The 22,607-nt window shown below is 43.0% G+C and overlaps 1 protein-coding gene across 1 annotated transcript in view; it reads left to right on the plus strand.

The window, feature by feature from the left end:
* Nucleotides 1-22,607, plus strand: part of ABCA12 (ATP-binding cassette, sub-family A (ABC1), member 12) — a 53,011-nt gene that overhangs the window by 15,677 nt on the left and 14,727 nt on the right. The window contains exons 15-31 of the mRNA XM_010283130.1: nucleotides 1,012-1,126; nucleotides 2,463-2,792; nucleotides 3,586-3,655; nucleotides 3,757-3,891; nucleotides 4,599-4,754; nucleotides 5,518-5,695; nucleotides 7,247-7,465; nucleotides 8,113-8,309; nucleotides 8,707-8,867; nucleotides 10,516-10,740; nucleotides 11,524-11,662; nucleotides 12,998-13,250; nucleotides 14,492-14,578; nucleotides 15,768-15,861; nucleotides 17,413-17,540; nucleotides 18,468-18,555; nucleotides 19,939-20,044. Of these exons, the coding sequence (XP_010281432.1) occupies nucleotides 1,012-1,126; nucleotides 2,463-2,792; nucleotides 3,586-3,655; nucleotides 3,757-3,891; nucleotides 4,599-4,754; nucleotides 5,518-5,695; nucleotides 7,247-7,465; nucleotides 8,113-8,309; nucleotides 8,707-8,867; nucleotides 10,516-10,740; nucleotides 11,524-11,662; nucleotides 12,998-13,250; nucleotides 14,492-14,578; nucleotides 15,768-15,861; nucleotides 17,413-17,540; nucleotides 18,468-18,555; nucleotides 19,939-20,044 (2,681 nt within the window). The remainder of the gene's footprint in view (nucleotides 1-1,011; nucleotides 1,127-2,462; nucleotides 2,793-3,585; nucleotides 3,656-3,756; nucleotides 3,892-4,598; nucleotides 4,755-5,517; nucleotides 5,696-7,246; nucleotides 7,466-8,112; nucleotides 8,310-8,706; nucleotides 8,868-10,515; nucleotides 10,741-11,523; nucleotides 11,663-12,997; nucleotides 13,251-14,491; nucleotides 14,579-15,767; nucleotides 15,862-17,412; nucleotides 17,541-18,467; nucleotides 18,556-19,938; nucleotides 20,045-22,607) is intronic.

Consider the following 22,607-nt stretch of genomic DNA (forward strand, 5'->3'; position numbering starts at 1 on the left):
ATATGCCAGTACACAGAAGGTGTTGGGAAATGCTGAATTTTTAATAGCCTAGAGATCATGCAGAAGGTGGTAGCCAAAAAAAACCCCCAAACAATGAAGAACTGGTAGAGCTACTGAAATGCCTTTTCATTGTTCTTTATAAATATGGCTTCATTTGCATGGAAGCATTTCCTGAAAGCACTGGTTTGTGGAAAACTTTCAGCTTTACAGGTTAAAAACAAATTAAAAACAAATGTAATCATATTAATTTCTTACTCTTATTGTACATTAAACTTTACCCAGGAATAACACTGTTTATTTTTTTAAGCCAGGTTTAGGAATGACAGAGGAAAGCATAAGCCCTGTAGATACAACAAAGTGAATCTGCTGCTATAAAAACTTGCTTTATGTCACAAAAGGAGAAATTTACTGTTGGCCATTGTTGTCTTTTCTCTGTACATATTTGGCACAGGAAGAAGGTTTTAACTAAAGCGAGGAGCCAAAAATTGTGAAGTCCACGTTGTAGACCTCAATCGGTAATACCTGTCCTGTGAAGTAATAGGACAGACATTCTGAGAAGAAGCACCCATATCCAAACTCTGGCAGCAGGAAATATGGCCTGATAACAAAATTTGGCCATTATAGCTATTACAGAACTGGGGATTATGGCTGGCTGCTGTGATGTTTCAAAATGGGATGTGCCCCATCAGAGAGCCAGGAGATGCCACTACCTGTGGTGGTTCCAGCTCCTGCCAGTGCTGCTGCTGAGCAAAGCTTCCAGAATGCATCTGGAAATACCTCTGTGATTTAAAAAAAGAAAAAAGGTTTTGAACAGTCAGGAGTTTCATGAATAGAAAATCAGATGCAATGGCAAAATACCCTTTTTTGTAATTATTAATTATACTCCACATTCTGAAATATAAGCATGTCTTTTCCTGTACCGAAGTATTATTCTGAAAAATATATTCTCTATAAAGCCTTAATCCCCAGAACATTTCATATTCAGCTAAAGTCTGCATTTGCCTTTTACAGGTTCTTAACCAGCGTGACCTACTCTCTTCCATTTGCTCTGATGGCTGCCTGGGTGCTGTTTATAGCTGATTTTGTTAAAACACTTGTGCAAGAGAAAGATCTGAGGCTTTATGAGGTATGGTGAAACTTTCTGGGGCATGTAAAATTATAAACAGATTTTCCTTATTAGTGGGTAGTATGTCTCATGTGCAATATTAAATGGAGCAAAACAAGCATTAAGGAAAATAATATTCCAAATACCTATTGTTTGACCTGCAGTGTTTGAATTCTGACATTGTGACCAAGCTTAAAACCGTAGAAATGCAGGGTATTTGCCCTTCAAGTGGTAAGAATATTGCTTTGCAGTTCTGAACACTGGAAACATGGGGACCTCACAAAATTATAAGTTTTCTGAAGATTTAAAGCTCTCTAAAAATTGACTTTGAATCATACCTATTGGGGACAAAGACATGAAAGGTGACTTATTTCCTATCCTTGAAGTTATTATACTTAATATTTCAGAAGGTGCTACATATTACATCAGCTCCTCTGAAATGAAGTTCTTCATTCACGTTGCCTATTGGAAAAGAAATGACATTGAGACATAGGGAATTTATTAAATTAACTCAGGTTTCAAGTGTGAACAGAGTCAGCAGAGACAAGCAGCAAAGAACTTTTGTAAAACGAAGCTTCAGCAAGCAAAAAAAGCTCGAGCAGATTTGGTTTTTTTTATCCAGTACCATGGAAACAAATACCGATTCACCAAAAACACTTCCAAGAAATGGCACTCTGAACTGTGATGAGATTGACAATGGGTGAACCCCAGTGGCTAGCTGACAGCCCCTTGCTCTAATTTAGGAAACCCAGTTTCACTGTCTTTAAGAACAAGGTGTCAGTAACCTTTTTAAGTGTGTAGTAATAACAACAAGACACTAGCACCTGTAGTTTCTTTTTAACTTAGCAATACAAACTTACAGTTTTCTACAAGTCTTGTGGACTTGATCATCAGCTAATTTAAATTAGTATTGCTTCTTTATAACTGTGGTAATTTATCTATTATTTGTTGTCTTGGGGGTGTATGAGAAATGGTTTCAAAGATACTTAAGAGGTTTTTACACTCAAGCCACTGGATCAATTAGCATCATTTTTAAAAATAACCAAAATGCTTCAGAAAATTACAAATCTAAGGCCAGAATTTGCTTTGTAGCTTGTGGGCTGCAATGCATCATACTTGCAGATCCTGTCTATGCAGTTCTTTTGCAATAGACTGCTTTGCAAACCTAGGGCGTTCCAGAAATGTGAGTGCATGGTTTCTCCCTGGTTATCAACATGCAGTATGCCAAAGTATGAAAGAGCATGTTTTGGTTGTATGCCCTGTCCAGAAGAAAGAAATAGTTCAATATCAGCAGAAAGATGTTGTCTTAATAGACAGTTGTCATTTGTGATTCTTTTTTTCACCTTTCTCTCTGTAGTACATGAAAATGATGGGTGTTAATGCCAGCAGCCATTTCATCGCCTGGTTCATAGAGTGCGCCATCTTCCTTCTAATTACAGTCACCTTCCTCATCATTGTTCTAAAAGTGGGTGACATCCTTCCCAAAACAAACACAGTGCTCCTTTTCCTGTACCTTATGGACTACAGCCTGTCCATCATAGCCATGAGCTACTTCATCAGTGTTTTCTTCAATAATACCAACATAGCAGCCTTGGTGGGCAGTCTCGTGTACATCCTCACCTTCTTCCCCTTCATTGTGTTGCTCGTCATCGAGAATCATTTGAGCTTCTCTGTGAAGAGCCTACTGGTAAGTTCTGCTTTTCAATAACAGGGACCATGTGTGTGGAAGCAGACACCTTCGATAAACTTCAGCTCTTAGCATAGCTTGTGTCACAAATATATGTGAGTTGTGTGCCTTTCTAAATTCTATCAGTGGGTGTTGACAGGTATGATAGCACATGACAGGAGAGCTGGCCACGGCCTGTTTAATGGAGACCTGGAATTAGTGTGTACTATTACTGAAAGCAATACTTGTGGAATTTTAGTGAGTTTCCCACCTGCCAGTTGCATTGGAGTGGCTTGAGCTGTGTGCTTTGCCCTTTCAAATTGCAAAGCAAAAGCACTGTGAAAAATGAGGCTGTCTCAGTAAGAAGCTTAGGTAGCTGGGCTGGGAAGGCGGGTTAGCTCTGCTCATTTGTGGCTCTGCTCATCCTTCAGTTTCATGTATCTCCAATTCCTAGCCATGGAAATAGATGTAAAGTCTTGTTTCTTACCAAGGGTAGAAATAGGCAGGTACTAGGTTCCAGAAGTCAGCCTGTATTTCAAAAGCCTAAAATAAAGCCCTGTATGAGAGATGAAGTTGAGTCCTGGGTGTGGAAGCAAAAGGCAGGCAGGCTTTAAGAAGACAGTACAGCCCATCACTAGAAGTGTCACCCATCATAAGCCTGGTCCAGTGTTCTTTGGCACTGTTGGAGAAAGAAACCCACTAATTTTTCTGGCTGCTGGACCAAGCCAGTGAGGTACCTGATTGGTTGACTGACTTGATTTCTCTTTGAGACTAATTCATAAGTTCTTTGTTTTCAATTTTGTTTATTCCACAGAGTCTGTTGTCTCCAACTGCGTTCAGTTATGCAAGTCAATACATTGCTCGATATGAGGCACAGGGCATAGGTATGTTTATTGTAGACAAAACTAGGCTTTGAGCTCCCATGGTTGTGGTATTTCATTAACTAGTATGGATTCTGTTTGTATTTCTAAATTTCTTTCTGCAGGTCTGCAGTGGGACAACATGTATAAGTCCCCAATGATTGGAGACAACACTTCCTTCGGCTGGATGTGCTGGCTCATTCTGATAGACTCTTTCATTTACTTCATCCTGGGATGGTATATAAGGAATGTTTTCCCAGGTAAGGATACAAAGCATTGAGGCTGGTGCTGCACCATCTCTTTTGGAAAATGGTGAATACAACACTGGCCGATTCCATGGTTCAGGCAGCAAGACAGCCTGCACACACAGGATTATCTCTGCTTCTAGATCAAAGGGAGTATGACTTCATGGATGTCTGAGAGTATTAATGAAACTGAGACAGAGCAGAGCAAGGGAGAAGTAGAGTGCCTCTGCTTAACACATGGGTAGATGGGTCTCGTGAAGAAGCTGAAGCCAAGGACATGGGAGGATGTGTTTGCGGTCTGCTCGGTCAAAATGAGAACACAGCATGTTAGCCTGCATTTGTCAGCTGAGTGATTTTTGTGTTGCGTTGCATATATCATTTGATTTCAAAAAGTAATTCCTGCCTTGGGCAAGAGCCAGTACATTTGTCTTTTGCTTTTCTTCCCCACCTAATGAAGCAGTCCACTGGCATGCAGAAATCTACCCAGTGGAAAATGTAAAGTACTCCTGCCCTCCAGCTATGAAGTTACTCAGAATACCAAATTAGCAAATGCTTCCTATTGTGTCAGTCGGGCAAATTCTCTACCCAGTATCAGTGGTACATGAGTACATCAAGAGGGGAGAGACCTCTGTGGAGTTTATTTTTGTTATTTTGAGTGCAGCCCAGTAGTGATAGTTCCTGCAGAAACAGATACCTGAAGGAGATTCCTCTTCTCCTTGCAGGTAGATACGGCATGGCTGCTCCCTGGTATTTCCCATTGCTTCCATCTTACTGGGTCGAATACAACAGTTACCTCCCCTTCTGGAATGCGGAACGAAGAGGCCTTCTTCTTACCAAGCTGATGTTAAGGAAGGAAGCCACCCTCAACAATAAAATATGTATGTGAATGCTAGATGGGGTAGCAATACTAACTTACGTTTTAGGGAAATGAAGCCAAATTTATAAAGGGGTGCCATGCTCAGAAAGCACATTTCTCTACTGATCCTTATTTTGCAGCACAGGAAAAATTGGAAGCTGTTACTTACGTGAATGGAGATTTGGCTCTTAAATTATACTTGTTCTTCCTATTTGGTGTGGAAATCCAGTACTGGTACTCATATGTATATTTGTGTGTGTTCTTGTTTGCTAGTTACCTTAGATGTATATATCTCACTCTGAAATGCTCTGTGGTAGAAGTACACTTTTGTTTGTGTAAATACAGATTTCCACTTGGCAAAAGGGATGTGTGCTGCTTTGTTCATCTCTTTAAATATTTAGCCTGTAAAATAATCTGAGATCACACATAAAAGCTTGCTGATTCTACCTAGCTGACAATAACTCAGTAGTTTTGCTGTATGTCCTCTAATTTTCTGTGCTTGCTTAGTATAAATTAAGTTAGGTGCTCCGAAACATCTCAATATGAGACCTTTTCAAAAGTGATTAATGCTTATTGTCAGGCGTTATTAGAAGCTGCAGAAGTAAAAAGGAGAAATCCCAGAGAGCTCAAAATTATACAGATCCTGTGAAATATTCTCTACATTCCTAGCTGAAAGGCACCTACTTTTGCTTTATTTTGTTTTTAAAAGCCCTACTTATCTCTGAGGTGGAAAAAGGTGGCACAAACCTGCTGCAGTGCAGTAACTGTCCTCTGACTCTTCAAAGGTGCCCCTCCTCCTCACCTGGAACCGGAGCCCACTGATCTCACCTTGGGAGTCTCCCTCCGTGGCATAACAAAGGTTTATGGATCCAAAGCTGCAGTGGACAACCTCAGCCTCAACTTCTATGAAGGGAATATCACTTCCTTGCTGGGACACAATGGAGCCGGGAAAACTACAACCATGTGCGTATCCTTTAAAACTGCTTTGGGGTTTTTTTGTATACTGTGGGGCATGATTGGGTGAATGAGAGAGCAAGTGGGGCTGTGCAATGTTAGGAGACTAAGATGCTTTATTAGGCCAAATCTCTTTTGTAGCTTTATCTTGGTCATGGATGACCTCAGCAGTTGCTTCATCTATTAGAATTAAAGGGTCTTTTCTGTTTAGGAACATGCTTTTTGGTCTGGTAGGATACCTGTAATACACAGCATCACAGCTGTTCTAGCATTTTGTTCTATGACGCTTTGGTGCCTGGGGTTAGGTTGTTCTGAAAGCTGCGGGTAGCTTCTGCACACACCAAAGCTGAAATGATATTAGCAAGAAAGTTTAATAAAGGTATATTTCAGCTGTACAAACTCATGTGTTGGCTGGGCTGGAATGACAGTGGGTTAATACATTGGCCTTTCAGCCCTTCCAGCCTTGCCATTTATAAATTATTATTTCAGTTGTTAGCTAACAGCACTAAAACAGACCTGTAGAACTTGATTTCTCCACTGATATGTATGTGCATCACTCTGAAAGCAACATTAAGCTGATAAATCGAAGCCTCAGAAGAGCCAAAAACGTTAAGACAGATGTTGTACTTCATCTCAGCTTATTATCAATTCATCTCATATCCTCTTTGCAAAGTGTAGGCAAAGGTGATATACAGAAAAGTATAATGGCTTCTTGAAACTTAGTGCAGGCTTCAAATCCTGAGTAAGGTCACAAGTTACTTCTTTCCTTTTTAATGATGGTTAAAAGTCCCAGGAGAGAGACAAGCTCTGGGAAGGTGAAGGGCAGTCTGGGACGCATCTTCTCCCTTTAGTCCCTGCAGGACAGCACCAAAAATTACCTGTATAATGTGCAAGTAGTTATTCTGAGCAGAGGCTGTTTGACTCAGGTCTGTTGGGTATTGCTAAGTAGGTAATTATTTGCTTGAACTAGATGAAAGTGCTGCCCACTGTGATGTGTCTGGTCTGGAAGTCCTCCCCCATTTTGTGTTAATAATGGCAGTGAAATCAGGTTTCTATGCTCTGATGTGGTTAGTAAAATGAAGATGTGGTTTTCAGTCTCTGTTGTGGTTGGCAATATGAGGCTGTCTGGATACTGCAGACAAACCTCAAAGAATGAAGAGTAACTGCATTATATGGATTCCCAGTGATTAAATTGGAAGTCAAGGGCATTCGTGAGTATTGATGTATGGGACACAGTAGTCTGACTTAGGGAGGGGAAGGCTGAAGAGGATAAAAATACATGTGACAAGCCGCCAGAGTTCAGCGTGTGAGCTTGGTACTTGCCCTCACATTCCCGCAGAGGGGCAGGAGGATGTTCCTTGAGGTTAATTGGCCACCACTCTGCCAAAGCATGGGCAGAGAGCAGAAGCAGCGATGGTCAGTGGTCTGTGGCTGGAAGAGGTGTGGTAGTGATGTATGGAAACTTTGAAAGTGATGATGTGTACAGGACTCAGGACTATGTGAAAAAATTACTTATGGCTTTCTCCTTTTTTCTAACTTCTATTTACGTTTCCATTTCAGATCTATTTTGACTGGGTTGTTCCCTACATCATCAGGTACTATCTTTGTGTATGGTAAAGACATCAGGACTGACCAGGAAGTTATCAGGAAAAACATGGGGGTGTGTATGCAGCACGATGTGCTCTTTAACTACCTCACCACAAAGGAACACCTACTGCTCTACGGGTACATCAAAGTCCCTCACTGGAGTAAACAGGAGCTTTACCAAGAAGTGAAGAGGTATAAAAATAACAGGGTTGGAGAAAGGAGGGAGGGCTGTCGAAGTTATCGTGTGGTAGTGCCATTACCACTGCAAAGCTGAAATGAATGGTTTTGAGGACTGTTGCAGACCCAATGTAGAGTTCAAATAATGCTTTGGTTTTAGAGGAATGTGTTGGTATCTGTGGCTGTAAGAAAACAACGTCTCTTCTCCAGGGGGCTTACAAGCTTCTGTGGCAATTCTTCAGAGATGAATTTATAGGCCTAAGGGTCTGGTCCTTGCTGCTTTACAATTTTCCCTAGAAAGAGGTTTAATCAACCAGTCACAAAGATGATGTCGGCTTTATTCATTCTGCAGAGAAGTGAAGCAGCCAGAACATCCCAGGGAGTTTGGATCTTGGTGTTCTCTGTTGATGAGGTTGAACCTTTAACCTTGACTTGTCAGGTGGAAACTTTGAAAACACCCTAAAAAAATATTTTAAATTAAAATCCTGGTGACTGAGCTACAGGGTGAATCATCTCCCTGCACTGTGACCATTCAGTAGAGCAGTCCATACTTGAGCAGTTTTTCATTTACAGTTATGGTTTTTGGGGTATTTTCAGATGCCCTGCTTTTAAAAGATGCCTGAAGGACAACCTTTGGGTGTTGTTTTTCCTTTGTTTTCAAGGACTTTGAAGGAGACTGGACTGTACAGCCATCGTCACAAGCTAGCTGGCTCCCTGTCCGGGGGGATGAAGAGGAAGTTATCTATAGCTATTGCTCTGCTGGGTGGATCAAGGGTGGTGATACTAGATGAACCAACCACAGGGGTGGATCCATGCTCTCGGAGAAGTATTTGGGAAATTATCTCCAAGAATAAAAAAGGTACCACGCTGAGATGAGATGCTGCCCATGGCAGATGTGATTTGTGTCACTTTTGCAAATATGGTATTGGCAACTTTGAACTGTGGGGTTTGGAGACCACAGAGAACAAATTGGGGGAGACTGGGATTTTGCAAGCCCTCTGAGTGCATCCTGGTTGGCTTCTGTAAATTCACAGTGTCATTTGAAAAGTCACTTTACCATAATACACAATTTACAATACAGTAATTTTCAGCTTCTCTCCAATGTTGCCTTTCATCTGATTTCACTAATAAATACAAAAAAGCACAGTCGATTTTCACCTGATACCCTGTCCCCTCATTCAGCATAGCTTTCACCTGTCTGATGTAATCACGCATGTTTATTCTGTGGTGGCTGACATCAGCTTTGTGTTTTCCAGGCAGAACCATCATTCTCTCAACACATCACTTGGATGAAGCAGAAGTTCTGAGTGACCGAATTGCCTTCCTAGAGCATGGAGGGCTCAAATGTTGTGGTTCACCATTCTACCTCAAGGAAACATTTGGTGATGGATACCACCTGACACTCACAAAAAAGAAGGTTTGTGTCTGAGATGGTCCTAAATTTTCAGCATCTTGAGTGGGAAACTGAGTCACTCATATGACAGGAAGGAAGGGAGGCAAGCCATAGTGTCCCACAGAAATGAAGCACACTGCAGAAGTTTCTTCTCAGTCTTAGGTGTCTGTAGTGGAATGGTTGTTTCAGTATAATTTCACTTTCATGGAATAACTTCTTTATGCAACCACTTTATGCTCAAGTGAAAGTGGGATGTGTTTTGGGTTGAAACCCTTGGTTTTGGCCACACAGGTTCAAGAACATGCTGGACTGTTTCCTTGGGCTGCCAGTAAGATCGTTTTTTCATATGCCCCAACCATTGAGATACCTGGATTACAGTGCACTCTGCTTTCTGTCTCGCTCTGCCAGTTTGATGCTGGAACTCACATGCTTGTTTTATAAGTAAGTTTCCTTCAGAAGGACAGCCTATGTGGAGAGTTCCCCAAAACACAGGAGTCTTAACTTCAGCCCCTCTACACAAAACCTTGCATTAATAGACAAGGCAGAGGTCTGAACTTGAGCCTCCTGTATCGCAGGTGCATGATGCAGTCCTTTTTATCCTCCCTGCTGGGCCTTAGCTATCTTTCGTGTCCCATGAGCACGGTCACCACAGCAGGCACTACCAGGGGCAGAGGCAGAGATTCGCCTGTTTGTGAGCCTGCGTGGAGCTGAGCTAGAGCTCTCAGCAGCTTTGTCTCTGAGGGGGGCCATCAAGGCTTGTTCAGGGATGCAGGCACTTATGGCTATATTGGCAAGAGCTGAGTGACAGATCCAAGAACGGTAGTCGCATTAAAGAACTACTGAGGATCTGGATGTGAGCGCACTGCTTCTCGGTGAGAGATGCTAAGAGAAGATGTAGCCCCTGCTTCCCTCAAAGCAGGGGGAGGCTCCCCAGTGGGGCCACCAGACCAGCCTGCGTGGCCCTTGGAAAACAGGAACGTCAGTGCTCTGCTTTGTTGAAAAAGAACAGGGTCTCCTTGAGGGTTAAAGGCAAGGTCAGGTGCAGAGTGTGAATTCTGGAGTTCAGAGAAATAAAGCAGATGGGAAGAGTCCATCGATAGTATCTGGCCTGAGGCAAAATGTTCTGCTTACAAGGCGGGGAAAACTCTGCTCTTGATAGCATTTATTGCAGTGCTGTTGGTAGCCCTAGCACACAGAGTAACGTACAGACACCGTAAAAGATCAGTCCCTCTTCCGAATTGCTGGCAGTATAGATAGAGAAAATGAAAACAGACCCATATGCAAGGCCTGTTTTTAATGGGAAAAAGAGAGTATTTGTGCTGGCAGTGGAGTTTGGGTGTCAGGTCGCTTGTGGTTAAGCTTTTTATCTGTCGTACTATGAATGCTGTAGCTAGCTCAAAGTGGTTGATTCAGCCCAATCCCAGTATCCCAGTAGACAGAGGGAGCCCAGCAGGGTCTTGGATGGACCAAGATGGGCACAGTGCTACACTTCCTCCTCAAGGGCCAGAAACCCACTTTTGTCTCCTTTTGATATTTAACCTGAAATGTGCATACCTGGACTGAGATCACAAACCAGTTATGCTATGGGACAGAATTTGGGCTAAATCCTGCGGTAGGAGGTTTGACCTTGCAGTCCTCTCGGTGACCACAGGGTGTTTTCCTCCTTTTTCAGAACATGATAGAAGAGTGCGACACCGCAGCAGTGACCTCCTTGATCCAGTCCCACCTCCCAGAGGCTTATCTCAAGGAGGATATTGGTGGAGAGCTTGTGTACGTCCTTCCCCCCTTCAAGTCCACAGTCTCAGGGGCCTACCAGGCGCTTCTCAGAGCCCTCGATACCAGCTTGAGTGATCTCCACCTTGGTTGTTATGGGATTTCAAACACAACTGTGGAAGAGGTATGAGCTCAGGGTCCACTCGATTTAATGAAATATTAGGGAGATTAACTTCACAGCAGTGTGTAGCTCTGCTTTCTGGGGCTAGACAGTTGAACCTCACATAGCTGGCCTCTGCCCATTGGTCCAGCCTGTCCAGATCCCTCTGCAGAGCCTTCCTTTCCTCAAGCGGATCCACACTCCTGCCCAACTTGGGACGGGCTTTTACGACACCATGTGCAGCTCAGGTGCCTTTTGTGTGTGCTCAGCTGCTTCCCCAGCATGCTCCCATAGTGTAAACCCTACAAATTGTGCACAGTCCCAGCATGGAGGCAGCTGGGGTTGTCAGAGGCTAGAGGGGAAAATATCCCAGGGAAACAGCCCTCCTTGTTTCGTCACTGGTGCCGTGCAGGGAGAGCTGTCTATGATGTGCTACTCTTTGTGCTGTGGGTGTGGAGGGAGTAGCATTATGTAGGGCCTGAGCTGAAATGCAGCTTCATTTACACCTACTCAGTAGTCATGTAGCAGCCGTATGAGGACAAGATAAGTCCAGGGGGCAGCTGCAAAGGTTTAAGATTCCACTACTGCAGCTGGAGAGAGACGGGAGGTGACAAGGAGCTGGACAAAATTAATTTTATACTGAAATAAAAGTGAATTTCTCTTGCAGAGTACAAAGGGGACAGAAAGAGGATTGTAATTCACAACTGCTGCAGCAACTACAGCTGCAAAGGAGAGTGGATTCTGATTATTGTTTTGGTAAATGGAGTCATTTGGACCAATTTTCCTTCATATTTTCTTTCCTCATAGGTGTTTCTCAATCTGACAAAAGAGCTAGGGAAGGACCAGCAAGAAGATGCTGAACTGCCCCAACAGCTGCCTGGAGCCAGTGGTCAAACTGGCAGTGACGAAACCTCTATGAGCACGGATACCTTCACAGAAAGAGATGGTACTAAATTACCTCCAGGTTTTATTACAGATTTGTCGCAGATGCAAACAGGGACAGATGGACCGATCTGAGCTCCCTGTCCTCTTTCTTTGTTGAAAACCACATTTCACCCAACCAGGAATCACGAAACAAATAAATCACTAGGAGTACAACACTCAACACTTGTTTGAATCCACTGGGTTGGAAAAGTCTGACTCTGAGGGGTTCTGTTTGCATCTGCCTTCCTTTAAATTGACCCAGATTTTAATCTAATCAAATACAGTGAAGGGGTGAAAGAGCAAATGTATACCCTTGAAAGTAATTGCTGGAATTGATGTAGAGGATTATTTCTACATAACTAGTAGGAGAGAAACTTTTTGTAGAAAGCCCTTAGCCTGTTGCAGAAGCAGCACAGCTCTGAGCTGGGTTCTCCTCTGATTTTTGCCGTGTCCCAGCCGTTGCAGTATGGTCAAACAGCAAAAGGGGCCAGACAGTGGGATAAATTCATGTTCAGAAGACAATCAAGGTACACCAATATCCCTGAGGGTTTGAGAGCTGCAAAAGGTGGTGTGGCCCAAAAATGAGCAAATACCTGGCTGAACAACCTTTCTCACAGGGTAGAAACGTATTTTTACTTAGGAATGTATCATAGTTACAGGTATGGTTAGGGATGCAGATAAGGGACAACACGAAGGTATTTTCATACTCACTTCTCAAAGCTGACCCTGTACTGTAAATGTTACTGTAAGCAGTAACTCATATGCTTAGTGTTTTGTGTCATCCCTAATGAGAGCACTGAAAATTAATTGCTTCATGTTGTGTTTTATAGGTTAATATTTCATAAAGAGGAGTAAGTTGCACAGGGTTTGGCTCTGCTTTTAGTATATCACAACCCTGTCCATGCAAATGATCAATTGGTTTATGTGCCTTGTTTTCTTGTTTCAGAATGACTTCTCTTATTGATTTGCCTGAGGACTTGCTTTCTAAATTATGAAAATTTTCAGTTTGCAAATAGAATAATATGTTTCCCCTGTGAGTTGCAGCTGGGTAGGTAGAATGCATCTTGTTGCATCTGGAAGCCTGTGTTCCTCTTGCAGGATACAAAAATGAATTCACTACATGTACGCATTTGAAATTAAACAAAAAAAATGGTGTTATATGAGCTTACGATGCAAGAGCCAGAATCTGAGCCCTGTCCCAAGCCTGACCCTTGCGCCTGTTCCAACTTAGTAGTTTTGATTGTCCATCAGTAAAGGAGTGCAGGAAGCTAATACTCCCAGAGTACTGTAACCATTAATTCCCTGCATTTCACAAATTCTGATCCATGACAAAAATGCATTCTTCTTTTGTACCCAGATCAGCTCCTGATTAGATCAAAAAGCCTGCAGGGTTTGCCATTGCTGCTTAAGAAGACATCAGCTTTGTTCATTAAGAGGTTCCACCATACCCGGCGGGATGTCAGAGGCTTCATTGCTCAAGTCATCCTCCCAGTCCTCTTTGTGATGGCTGCGATGGGACTTGGGACACTGAGAACCAAGGAGACCGAATATCCTGAACTGATTCTTTCCCCCTCTCTGTACGGAACATCCGACCAGGCAGACTTCTTCGGGTGAGTGGTGTTCTTTGTGATCCTTAGACCCATTTGTTTATAAAGAGCTAGTTTATCAGGATTATTTCTAAGCACACCCAGTGGAAAAAAGGTATGCAGCTAGTATGTAGCTATGTTATCTGTGTAGTTGTTACGCAGATAACATGTAGAAATCCTGTTCTTAAGGGGAGATGGCTTGGCTCAGACCAGCAATGAGAAAGCTTTAGAAAAACAACCTCTCCGTTGGAATTAACTGTGAAATGTGAGGAATATTCTTTGTGTTTGCCATTGGAGTGTTCCAGCCCTGTGACAGCCATACTGCCCCAAGGGGATATTCTTAATACATGTACTCTTTCCCCGATGTGAAATGGAAGTCCCCACATCAGTTGTCTCCAATGTTACAACTCTGGGATCAAATTCTATCCATCTGGTGAACTGTCTGCATCGCCCTTTCTGTCAGTACAGGACATGCTCTCCTGCCCAGGCCCCACTAGTCCAAGGCATGCAGTCATTGGAAGGGCATGTGCTTTTTCAGTGTGATTAAGATGTCACCACTGAATTCTTTCATTGTGCTTAAAAATCCTATCACCAAAATGATTATAATTTGTATCATTCTGATTTCATGATGTGAACTGCTGTCTTTCTCCAGTGGTTCTCAGCTTTAAGTCAGAAATATAAAATTTAGCTCTAAAGCAAGCATGTCTGCTCTTAGGTGTTCTTTCCTGGGACTGCTCATGTCTTTCCACTTCAGTCCTGCTAGATGGGGGAATGAGCCAGAACTGCTTGTCTGAGTCCTCTGCTCCTAATGTTCTGTGCTTCTCCTGAAGCATTCATTCTACACAGCTGGGTTGGAAGCAAGAAGCATCTTCTTGAATGACCAAAACCAAGTGGACTTCAAAAATGAGAGCGCTGACTGAGACAAGACTGCAAGTTGTGCCTGAAAATTGCAGTAGATGCCTTTTCCCTGGAAGCAGAATCTTGATTGTCCAAATGCTCAGCACTATCTTGCTTAGATCTAGAGGCAGCAAATCACTGGAGTAGGTGTGCAGCTCTAAGCAATAAGCAGTCCTTTTAAATCTGTGTGACTGCCCTCATGTACTGCCTATACTTAGGTGGTTTGCAGGCCTAGCACCGCAAATAACCATTTATTTAGCATCTTAAATCCTGTTTCATTCAGACACAGTTTTCCTCTGCTCAGTGGTAGTAGAAGTACCTTGAACGTTTTTTTTTTCTTTTCTTTTACTTTCTTTGTTAAATCTTAGGAATTTTAATGAAACCACAGATGCTTTAGTCACTTCGATGCTTGCTTTCCCTGGAACAGATAACACATGCATGAATGAAAGCAATTCGTAAGTAGTTGTTGGGGTTTTTTTCCATTTAAATTCTGAATCTGCAAGAGAATTGACATAACACTATTAGCCATTAGACCTTAATAACTGGCTTTGATCATCTGCAGAATTTTCATACATTGGTGCTGCATGCAGAGAAAAAAAAAAATTATCTCCTGCTTCTCTTCAGATTGACTTGCAGACTCTTTCAGCTTGTTAGGAGATGTCTAACTGGCCTTTTGCAGGCAGGCACAAGCTTGTGCTGCTCACAGGCTTGAGCTGGCAGGATGCAAGTCAGTTCTGAGCAGGGAGCTGTGTAATCATGATTGGTGTGAAGCAGACCTCAGCCCTGCCGAGAGCCTACATGGCTCCCGTGCAGCTTGGAGCGAAGGCTTGTGTCTGCCAGCACAGAACTGTAGAAATTCTTGGAGACAGGAAACTATACCATGCTTTAAGGCTGAGACTGGGGCTTCCACACAGTCCCAGGACCTTGACAGCGGTGTTCTTTGCCTCAAGAAGTATCCACCACCTCAAGTGGACTCCTTTATTACTGTAAGTATTAAGGGAGCAGCTCTGGTGGTGGCAGGATGTCAGGATGAGAGCAAGCTGTTCTCGTATCTGGGAAGTAGTCCTTGCCTCCCCAATAATCCCAATTATAACACTGAGCCCACCCAGAAAGTTCTCAGCATAGCTTTTGTTACTTGTATCTGGTTTGTTTTGGGTTCTGATGATAAATTTTCAAGGAATTGGTAGTAAAATCCTCTATTTTGTATGCTCATGCATGCCACATATCTGCCGGCAAATATTTATACTGAGTATTTATGGTGACTGCCTAGTCAATAGAGTCCATCACAGGACTGCCCAGTTATTGCCATGACAATAGCCCTTATTTCTGCACTGTAAGATGGTTTTGGCCTTCGTATGCTAACTCTTTACACTGTCTGCTGTGGGAATGAAGTGGTGTCTGGGTTCCTTCTAATCAGCTGAATAAATCCAGGCACAGCGAGCAGCAGTGAGGGCTCTCTGCCGAGAGGCACTGAAGGCAGCAGGAGGATGGGTATTCCCTGAAGCACCCAGAGCTGACAAGAAGGTCTGCTTTTCTGCTGAAGCTGCTCACTGCCATCCTTGCTGTCATTAAACATGACAGCAATTAGCATTGTTTGCACACCTGAGCATAGAGAACCTCAGAGGAAAATGTGTTCATTTTCAGGCAGTGTTTAACAGAGGACATGCTTGGCCAGTGGATTGTCAGTGGAAACCAGAGAACTAAGTATTCTGCCTGCAACTGCACAGATGGCATCCAGGTAATTTGAATAAACCCAAAAGAGAGGGAGTTTGAGGGGATATTAGGGGGGCCTTGTAAGTTGGGAGTGGTGTTGTGGGCAGGCATGATACTAAGGGGAACTCAATGTTCAGATTCCTCCTGTCTCTCTTTGGCCTTGTTGATTCTGTACACTGGATAACCACTGTCTGCACCAGTGTGGGGACAGGAAAGGAAATAGTGTCCTAAGAAGACTTTCATGCTAATATATCTGCCTTCCTCCCCATGGTGGGAAAAAGTTTAACAGCGTTTCTGAATGTTGTATGATTGTCCCATTTAGAAGAGGTGAACATGTATTCGAGAGGAAAATTGCATTTTATACAATCACTGTCATTATATGAAAGCACAGCTATTATTGCTGTTTGCTCTTCAGAATTTAACTTTATACAAAGTCTAGATCCGTCTGCTTTTGCTCCTTATTATAAATAGTCATGATTAATAACGTTAGTTATTTGCATTACAGTAATACATACAGAACCAGATACGGGCACTGCTGGGCTTAATGTCTTTATACGCACATGGGGAAAAGGCAGATTCTGCCCCAGCGATCTTACAATTTTACAGTCCAGTTTGAAGTTGAGCTCTCCTCCCTCCAGTGCCATTCACTTGTCTTTAGCCTTTTTCCAGTAGATAATCAGACTCAAGGCGCAGCATGATGCCGTTTGTAAAATAAAGCATGTACTTAGTTGCATGTTCCTAGTCATTCCTTAAAAGGCAGCTATCTTACACGGTTTTCTGGACATACTCTTAATTTCACATCATGAGAAGTATTGGCATAATTTCTCTGGTAAGTCAGGATAATGTTCAGAGCTGATTCTAACCTCTAGCAGGCACAGGCAGGTGTTCCTCAGCATGAAGGAAGCTATTTTGTGTACTCTGATGCAAAGTTGTGAACAGATACACAATGGGGGAGGCCAGGGGTTTTGTTATGGATGAGCTGAAAGAAGTTCCAAGCATGCTGTCTGGTAGGACACGTCAACCTTATGAACCAGTCGATGTGACTTTGACCCTCAGCATGTTAAATTACATATTTAGGACTAATACAAGGTTTCTCTGAAGCTCTGGAGAATATTCCCAATGACTGACAGTAAAGCAAAAATGTAGAGTGTAGCTGCTGTAAAATGCAAGAGGAGAGTTTGAAGCTACCATAGAGTTTTCCATTCCGTGAGTTGTTTTGCCCTCTGCTGCTGTCTGTGCAGTCACTCTGAGGCTCTTCTAAGTGGGATCAGCCTTAATGCAGCAAAAATCTTCCTACGTAGCATGAAGCACATTTCAAGGTCTTACTGATGTCAGTGGAACTGAAGTGTAGATCTAAGCAAAGGTTGTTTTTAAGCACCTCGCTAAATAAGTTCAGGACACCATGCAGGAGTATATGCCATGTGTCTTTGCACCCAGATTTGCAAATCATCAGTTTCTGTAGGAATCAGTCCCAGGACCAGAATGTTGCCATTGCCTGCTCTCAATCTTGACCCGATATGCTAGTTTTTAGTTAAAACACAGACACTAACATTTTTGTTAATTTGTCTCCACTCAGACGTGTCCACAGATGAACTACACTCCCCCTCATAGAAGGACCTTCTCCACACGGACACTTTATAACCTCACAGGGCACAATGTGGAGACCTACATTCTGGCAACTACCAAAGACTTCCTGCAAAAACGGTACTGAATAAATCTCCAGTCCGTCTCCTCTGAATTGTACTGGGAACAGCCTTTTATACATCTCTCTATCTACTATCACATCTATCTACTGGGCTTGAAGAGGTGACAGTGCAGTAGGGGTTTAGATGGGCCTCTCTGCTGATGATCTTTCTGAATCCGGTGAAAGGAGGTAAAATGTCCTGCAATCACAGAGTTAAAGATAAAGCTTTGTGCAAGTGCTCTGCTTGATCATGGCAGAGATAGCATAGGGATAACATGTCAATCACCTCATAGGCTGATGGCTGGATCCACAGATGAGCCTTTGTCTGACTCATAAATGCTTAAAAAGAGGGAAATCTGACACAGCTTGTCATGAAGTAAACCTTGGGGAGAGACTTTCCTACAAGTTTGATTCTCTGAAGAGTCTCTGTGTGTGCTTCACTTAAACAAGTGCATCCGTTCCAGTGAAATTAGAGGCTGGACATTTTCTTGCACCATGGGGCTGTTAGAGCTATTAGTAAGTCTGGACTCTGCAACACAGCCACTCAGCATGTCTTGGGGCAAAAATAGCCTGCCATTAAGGTTGTCAAGGAGTATGTTCTTCTGCCATTGCTTTAAACTGAGCTGCTCATCTCCCGGGTAAGAAACAGTCATCTTATTCCAGTGTGGTAGGCAGGTGGGTTAGGAGTCCATGTGGCTCCAAAATGTTTCTCAAATGGAGGCTTTCAGACAGTTTTGTGATAGAGCTCCCAAGTTTGTTTCCCTTTCCCCGCCCCCAAATAAGGACTCCTGCAGCACTGTTGGCTTGGCCAAGATGTACTGGGATAAGTTCTTTTAAGTCCCGCTAGAATTAACTGGGGTGACAGTGGCATGCTAACACGCACCAACCAAAGGTATTAAAGCTTTTGAAGGAGGATAGCAATGCATTTCCGTCTGGTTTTCACTCAGGTATGGTGGCTGGAGCTTTGGGCTGCCTTTGACAACAGATCTCCAGTTTGATATCAGACCGGTGCCCCCCAACAGAACATTGACTAAGGTAACTAACCTCCACCTGCTCCTCCTAGCATGGGAAGTGTGGGGACTCAGGAGAAGTGATGTTGAGTTCAGGACTATTTCAGAAAATAAAGCGAAACCCTCTGAAATCTGCAGCTTGGCCTGGGAGAGATGACTTGCAGTTCATTTCCTTTCCTCTCCCCATTCTTCTTTATTGGTCTGACTTCTCTTGCTAACAGGAGACAATTTTTCTGCTGTCATAATTTTATTATACAGAGCTGAAAAGATCAATTAGTAGCACTATTATCTCATGAGAGAATGTATGTACCTTAACTAGGGCTGGCTGGTGCATTCTGATATACCCCTTTCTCTGTTTCTGCTCAGTGAAAATGTTGTAACGCATCAGCATTAAAAGCACCAAGGCTGAAATCTGAGGTAACAGGCAAATGCAAGAGAGTTGACAAGATCCTGTGATCTCACTGTAAAACCTAGCTACCAGGAGAGTGTTCCTGCAAGAGCAGTGCTGTTTTCAGAGGTGGCTCCAATAAAAGGGAATCACAGGGTTTATTGTTTCACTAACACTCAGAGCTCATAGAATGAATTTGCAGATGTTTTCACCCCTCCAATCTTACAGCTTTATCTTAGATCTGAAAGCATTGCTGTTTGCTTATCAGACGTCAGATTTAATACCTGGAAACCTTGATAGTATTGGAAGCAGGGCAGACTCCAGTCTTTGCTCTTGCTAGGGCAAGGAGAACAAAATCACTGAGCATGCAGGACTTGGGGATATACAAAGGTGGATTCTGTGGGCTGTGTTTAATAGCCTAAGCTCTCCGTCCTTTGGTAGGTAACTTACACCTCCAACCTGGGTGATGTGGGTTGTGCCTAAAGTAGGTGATGGTAAATCCTCCCAAAGTGCATGTCCTGCGATCTGATTTTTTCACCTCTGGCCTCAGGGTTTATTGTGGTATAGGTATGAAAAGTTACCGTGTCGCTGAACGAGAAGGTGACGACTGGCTATTTTCTGCCCTAAAGCAACTTTTCTGCAACTTTTCCCCTCCCTGGCTTCCAAGGCGTGTTAGACATTTGGCTGCTTAGCCTTCTTTGGGAAGTCTCCACTGCTGATGTTCATCAGCAACTTACTAAAAAGAAGAAAAGAAGTGTCTGTATGCTTTATGTCACATATCCAGCTAGTGCTTCTTTCTTCTCTCCCAGAAGGCAAATGAAGCTGATGGGACTGCTTGTGCTGAAAGTGAAATGTCCTCATTCAGGACTCGATGTGGTTTAATCATTGGACTTCAACTCGTAGAGCTTATGACTTTAGATAACAACCATGGAATGATTCATTTGTGCAAGCAGAGCAAACCAAAACGTTATCAGTAACAATTTGTCTCTCAAATTGTTTCAATTTCTCAATTGTGTGCAGGTGTGGTATAATCCCGAAGGTTATCACAGCCTTCCAGCCTATCTCAACAGCTTGAACAACTTCATTCTTCGAGCTAACTTGCCAAAAAATGAGACTTCCAGATACGGTAAGTGTCCCTTTACATGAGCAGATAATTTCTCCCCTTTTTGGGGAATATTCTGGTTCTGTTGAAATCGATGACAACACTTACCTTGACTTCAATGAGGCCATTTCTTTATTCCCAATTATGCAACTCCTTTAAAAACAGAATTGAAAAACATGAATAAATCACATATTTCATTTGTCTTTGTCAAAAACTCAGGGGAGCTGGACAGGGAACACCCCAACTCCTACATAAAACACTGCCTTCATCCAAAAAATGCCGATGGTTGCTATTTGATTTATTGCTTCTCATCATGGTACTGAAATAGCTGTCTCTTGATAGGTGTCCATTATTTATGCATAGAAAGGCTACTTCAGATCATCTCCGGGGGTGGCTTAGATTAGTAAATTTTAATATGTCACCCTTCTGCTGAGAGCAACCCAGGATGTGTGGGTATGTGTATATTTTGAGAGAGAGTGAGATTAAGTGAGAAACATAATTTTCAGCTATATTTTTCCTCTGACACATGACATACACAGATCCCAAGGAGTGTTAGTAGCCAATTCGGGGTTATCAGTTCTCATAGTTTCTCCTCAGTAATGTAATGTAGCAATTCAAATTCCTGACACCCTATCTTACCATTTACGGTTTAGGCCACATTAAGGGTGCAGCATGGGCACAAATATGTCTGTGTATATACACCTGTCTCTAGAGATGGAGGGGCTGCAGGGAGAAGAGAAAGATTTATGTTGATGCCATTTTGAGAAATCTTACACAGAGATTTATGGGGCCTGACAAGAGTAGCAATTGTGTGCAGAAATGCCCTACCGATTGATTTTCTTTGACAAATTATGCCCTTCCAGCCATGTCCTGGTCATGCCTCTCCCCCCTCACCTCAGAGGCCTCCTGTTCCAGGTGACAGTGAAATAGGTGACAGTGTCTCTTTGCTCATAAGACTGTTCCTCACTGATGTGTCTGAATTTAACTACAGTGGAAAAGGCAGCTGGTCTGAAACTTTGAGTGTCGTGCCATGAATTAAAGAAACAGCAAATGCTGATGACAAGTCAAAACCGTCTTTCTTCCCACCTCCACATAGCAATGCACTGAAACTCCCCTCAACAAGCTCAGCTCACAACAAGCAAAACCAGTGCCTCGTCCCTGCCGCCATCCTAAAATACTCCTTGGCTCGTGCCTTTGAGATTTGCAGCATGCCCTCCAGGTCAGAAGGTTCAGGCTCTTCTGTGTGCACTGCAAGAGCATATCACAAAGCTGCAGCCCCTGCCTGGGTGCAGAGAGAGGAGACCCGAGACGGGCGCTTCCAGCATCAGGAATATCCCAGAGCAGCTGAATTATTAAGCAGTAAAGCTTCTTGCCCTGTCTCTGTATTCCCAACACATGCTGTAGCAAGAGCGAAGGCAGGAAGCTCGTGTGAACAGTCTGAAAGTTTTCACAGGGAAAGTTTTATATCAGCACAATAACAATTTTCAGTGGGAAAGAATAGCAGCAGTTTTCATTCCATCTGTCCTGCTGCTTATGTGTTTTTGGAAAGAAATGCTTACTAGTAAATGACCAGACAGATAATTCTCCACTTCCCACTAATGATTCAAGCCATAGAATGGGGAAAATAAAATGAATGGACGAGGATAGGTCCCCCAGGGTAGTGTAAATCCAGTTTGAAATACAATTGAACAGACGTTCTGCGTGGTGCGTTCCTGGCAGCTAAATCTATTTGTTGTTGTGACAAATAAATGACAGTTTAAGAGCCATTGAAATGGCCAGATAAAAGTGTGTTGTCATTTCAGCAGTTTGAAAGAGGTGCCAGTCCTGCTTTAGAGGTTTGACTTCCACTGCGTATATTTTTAAAAAATACATAAAAAGCTTTTTACCCTGTCACTAAGCAAGTCATAATAGCTTTTGACTTATGTATATTGTGCTTTCTCTTCTCTCAATCCCAACCAACAAAAAAGAGAAAGCATTGAAATGGAAATTGACTTCTAGCCTAAGCTTCAGTAAAGGAAAATGGCTTTATAGTGAAGTATTAACAGATTAGACAGACGGTATCTTTCTCTCTCTCACTCTCTTTTAGAGAAGGGAAACATTTCCTGGCTGTTTGTGTGGCTTTATTGGCAGCCCAAGATTTTAATTCCATTTCTCTTACTGATGACAAGACTGAGGTGGTTTGCCCCCCCCCCCCAATGAATTTCCTATGAAATTTTCCCTTTCAAATTTATTTGCTCAGTATGGCATTTGGTCGGCTAAACCCAAAAGTCTCCCTCCTTTCTGGCCCCCATGTCAGAGTGCTCGTTCTTAGGGAAAATAGCCCAGAATAGTTCTTCCCTGTATAACTGTTAAAAGTCAGGCACCTGGTTATAAGGAGCTTAGATTTCAGAGGTGGCATGTTCTAGCAAATCTCTCTGGATTTAAGAGCAGCTAGAGGTCCTCCAGCACTCCCTCAGAATGGAGGCATTTACTTGGGTGCCTAAATACGGACTGAGGACCTCGTTTTTAGGCACCTAAACAGCTCAGCCTAAACCCTTTCTCAGGTGCCGGAGTCTTAGAGACTGGGCTGTCATCTTGGTGGGACCAA

This window comes from Phaethon lepturus, unplaced genomic scaffold (genome assembly GCF_000687285.1).
Source record: "Phaethon lepturus isolate BGI_N335 unplaced genomic scaffold, ASM68728v1 scaffold763, whole genome shotgun sequence".
NCBI classification, from domain to species: Eukaryota; Metazoa; Chordata; class Aves; order Phaethontiformes; family Phaethontidae; genus Phaethon; species Phaethon lepturus.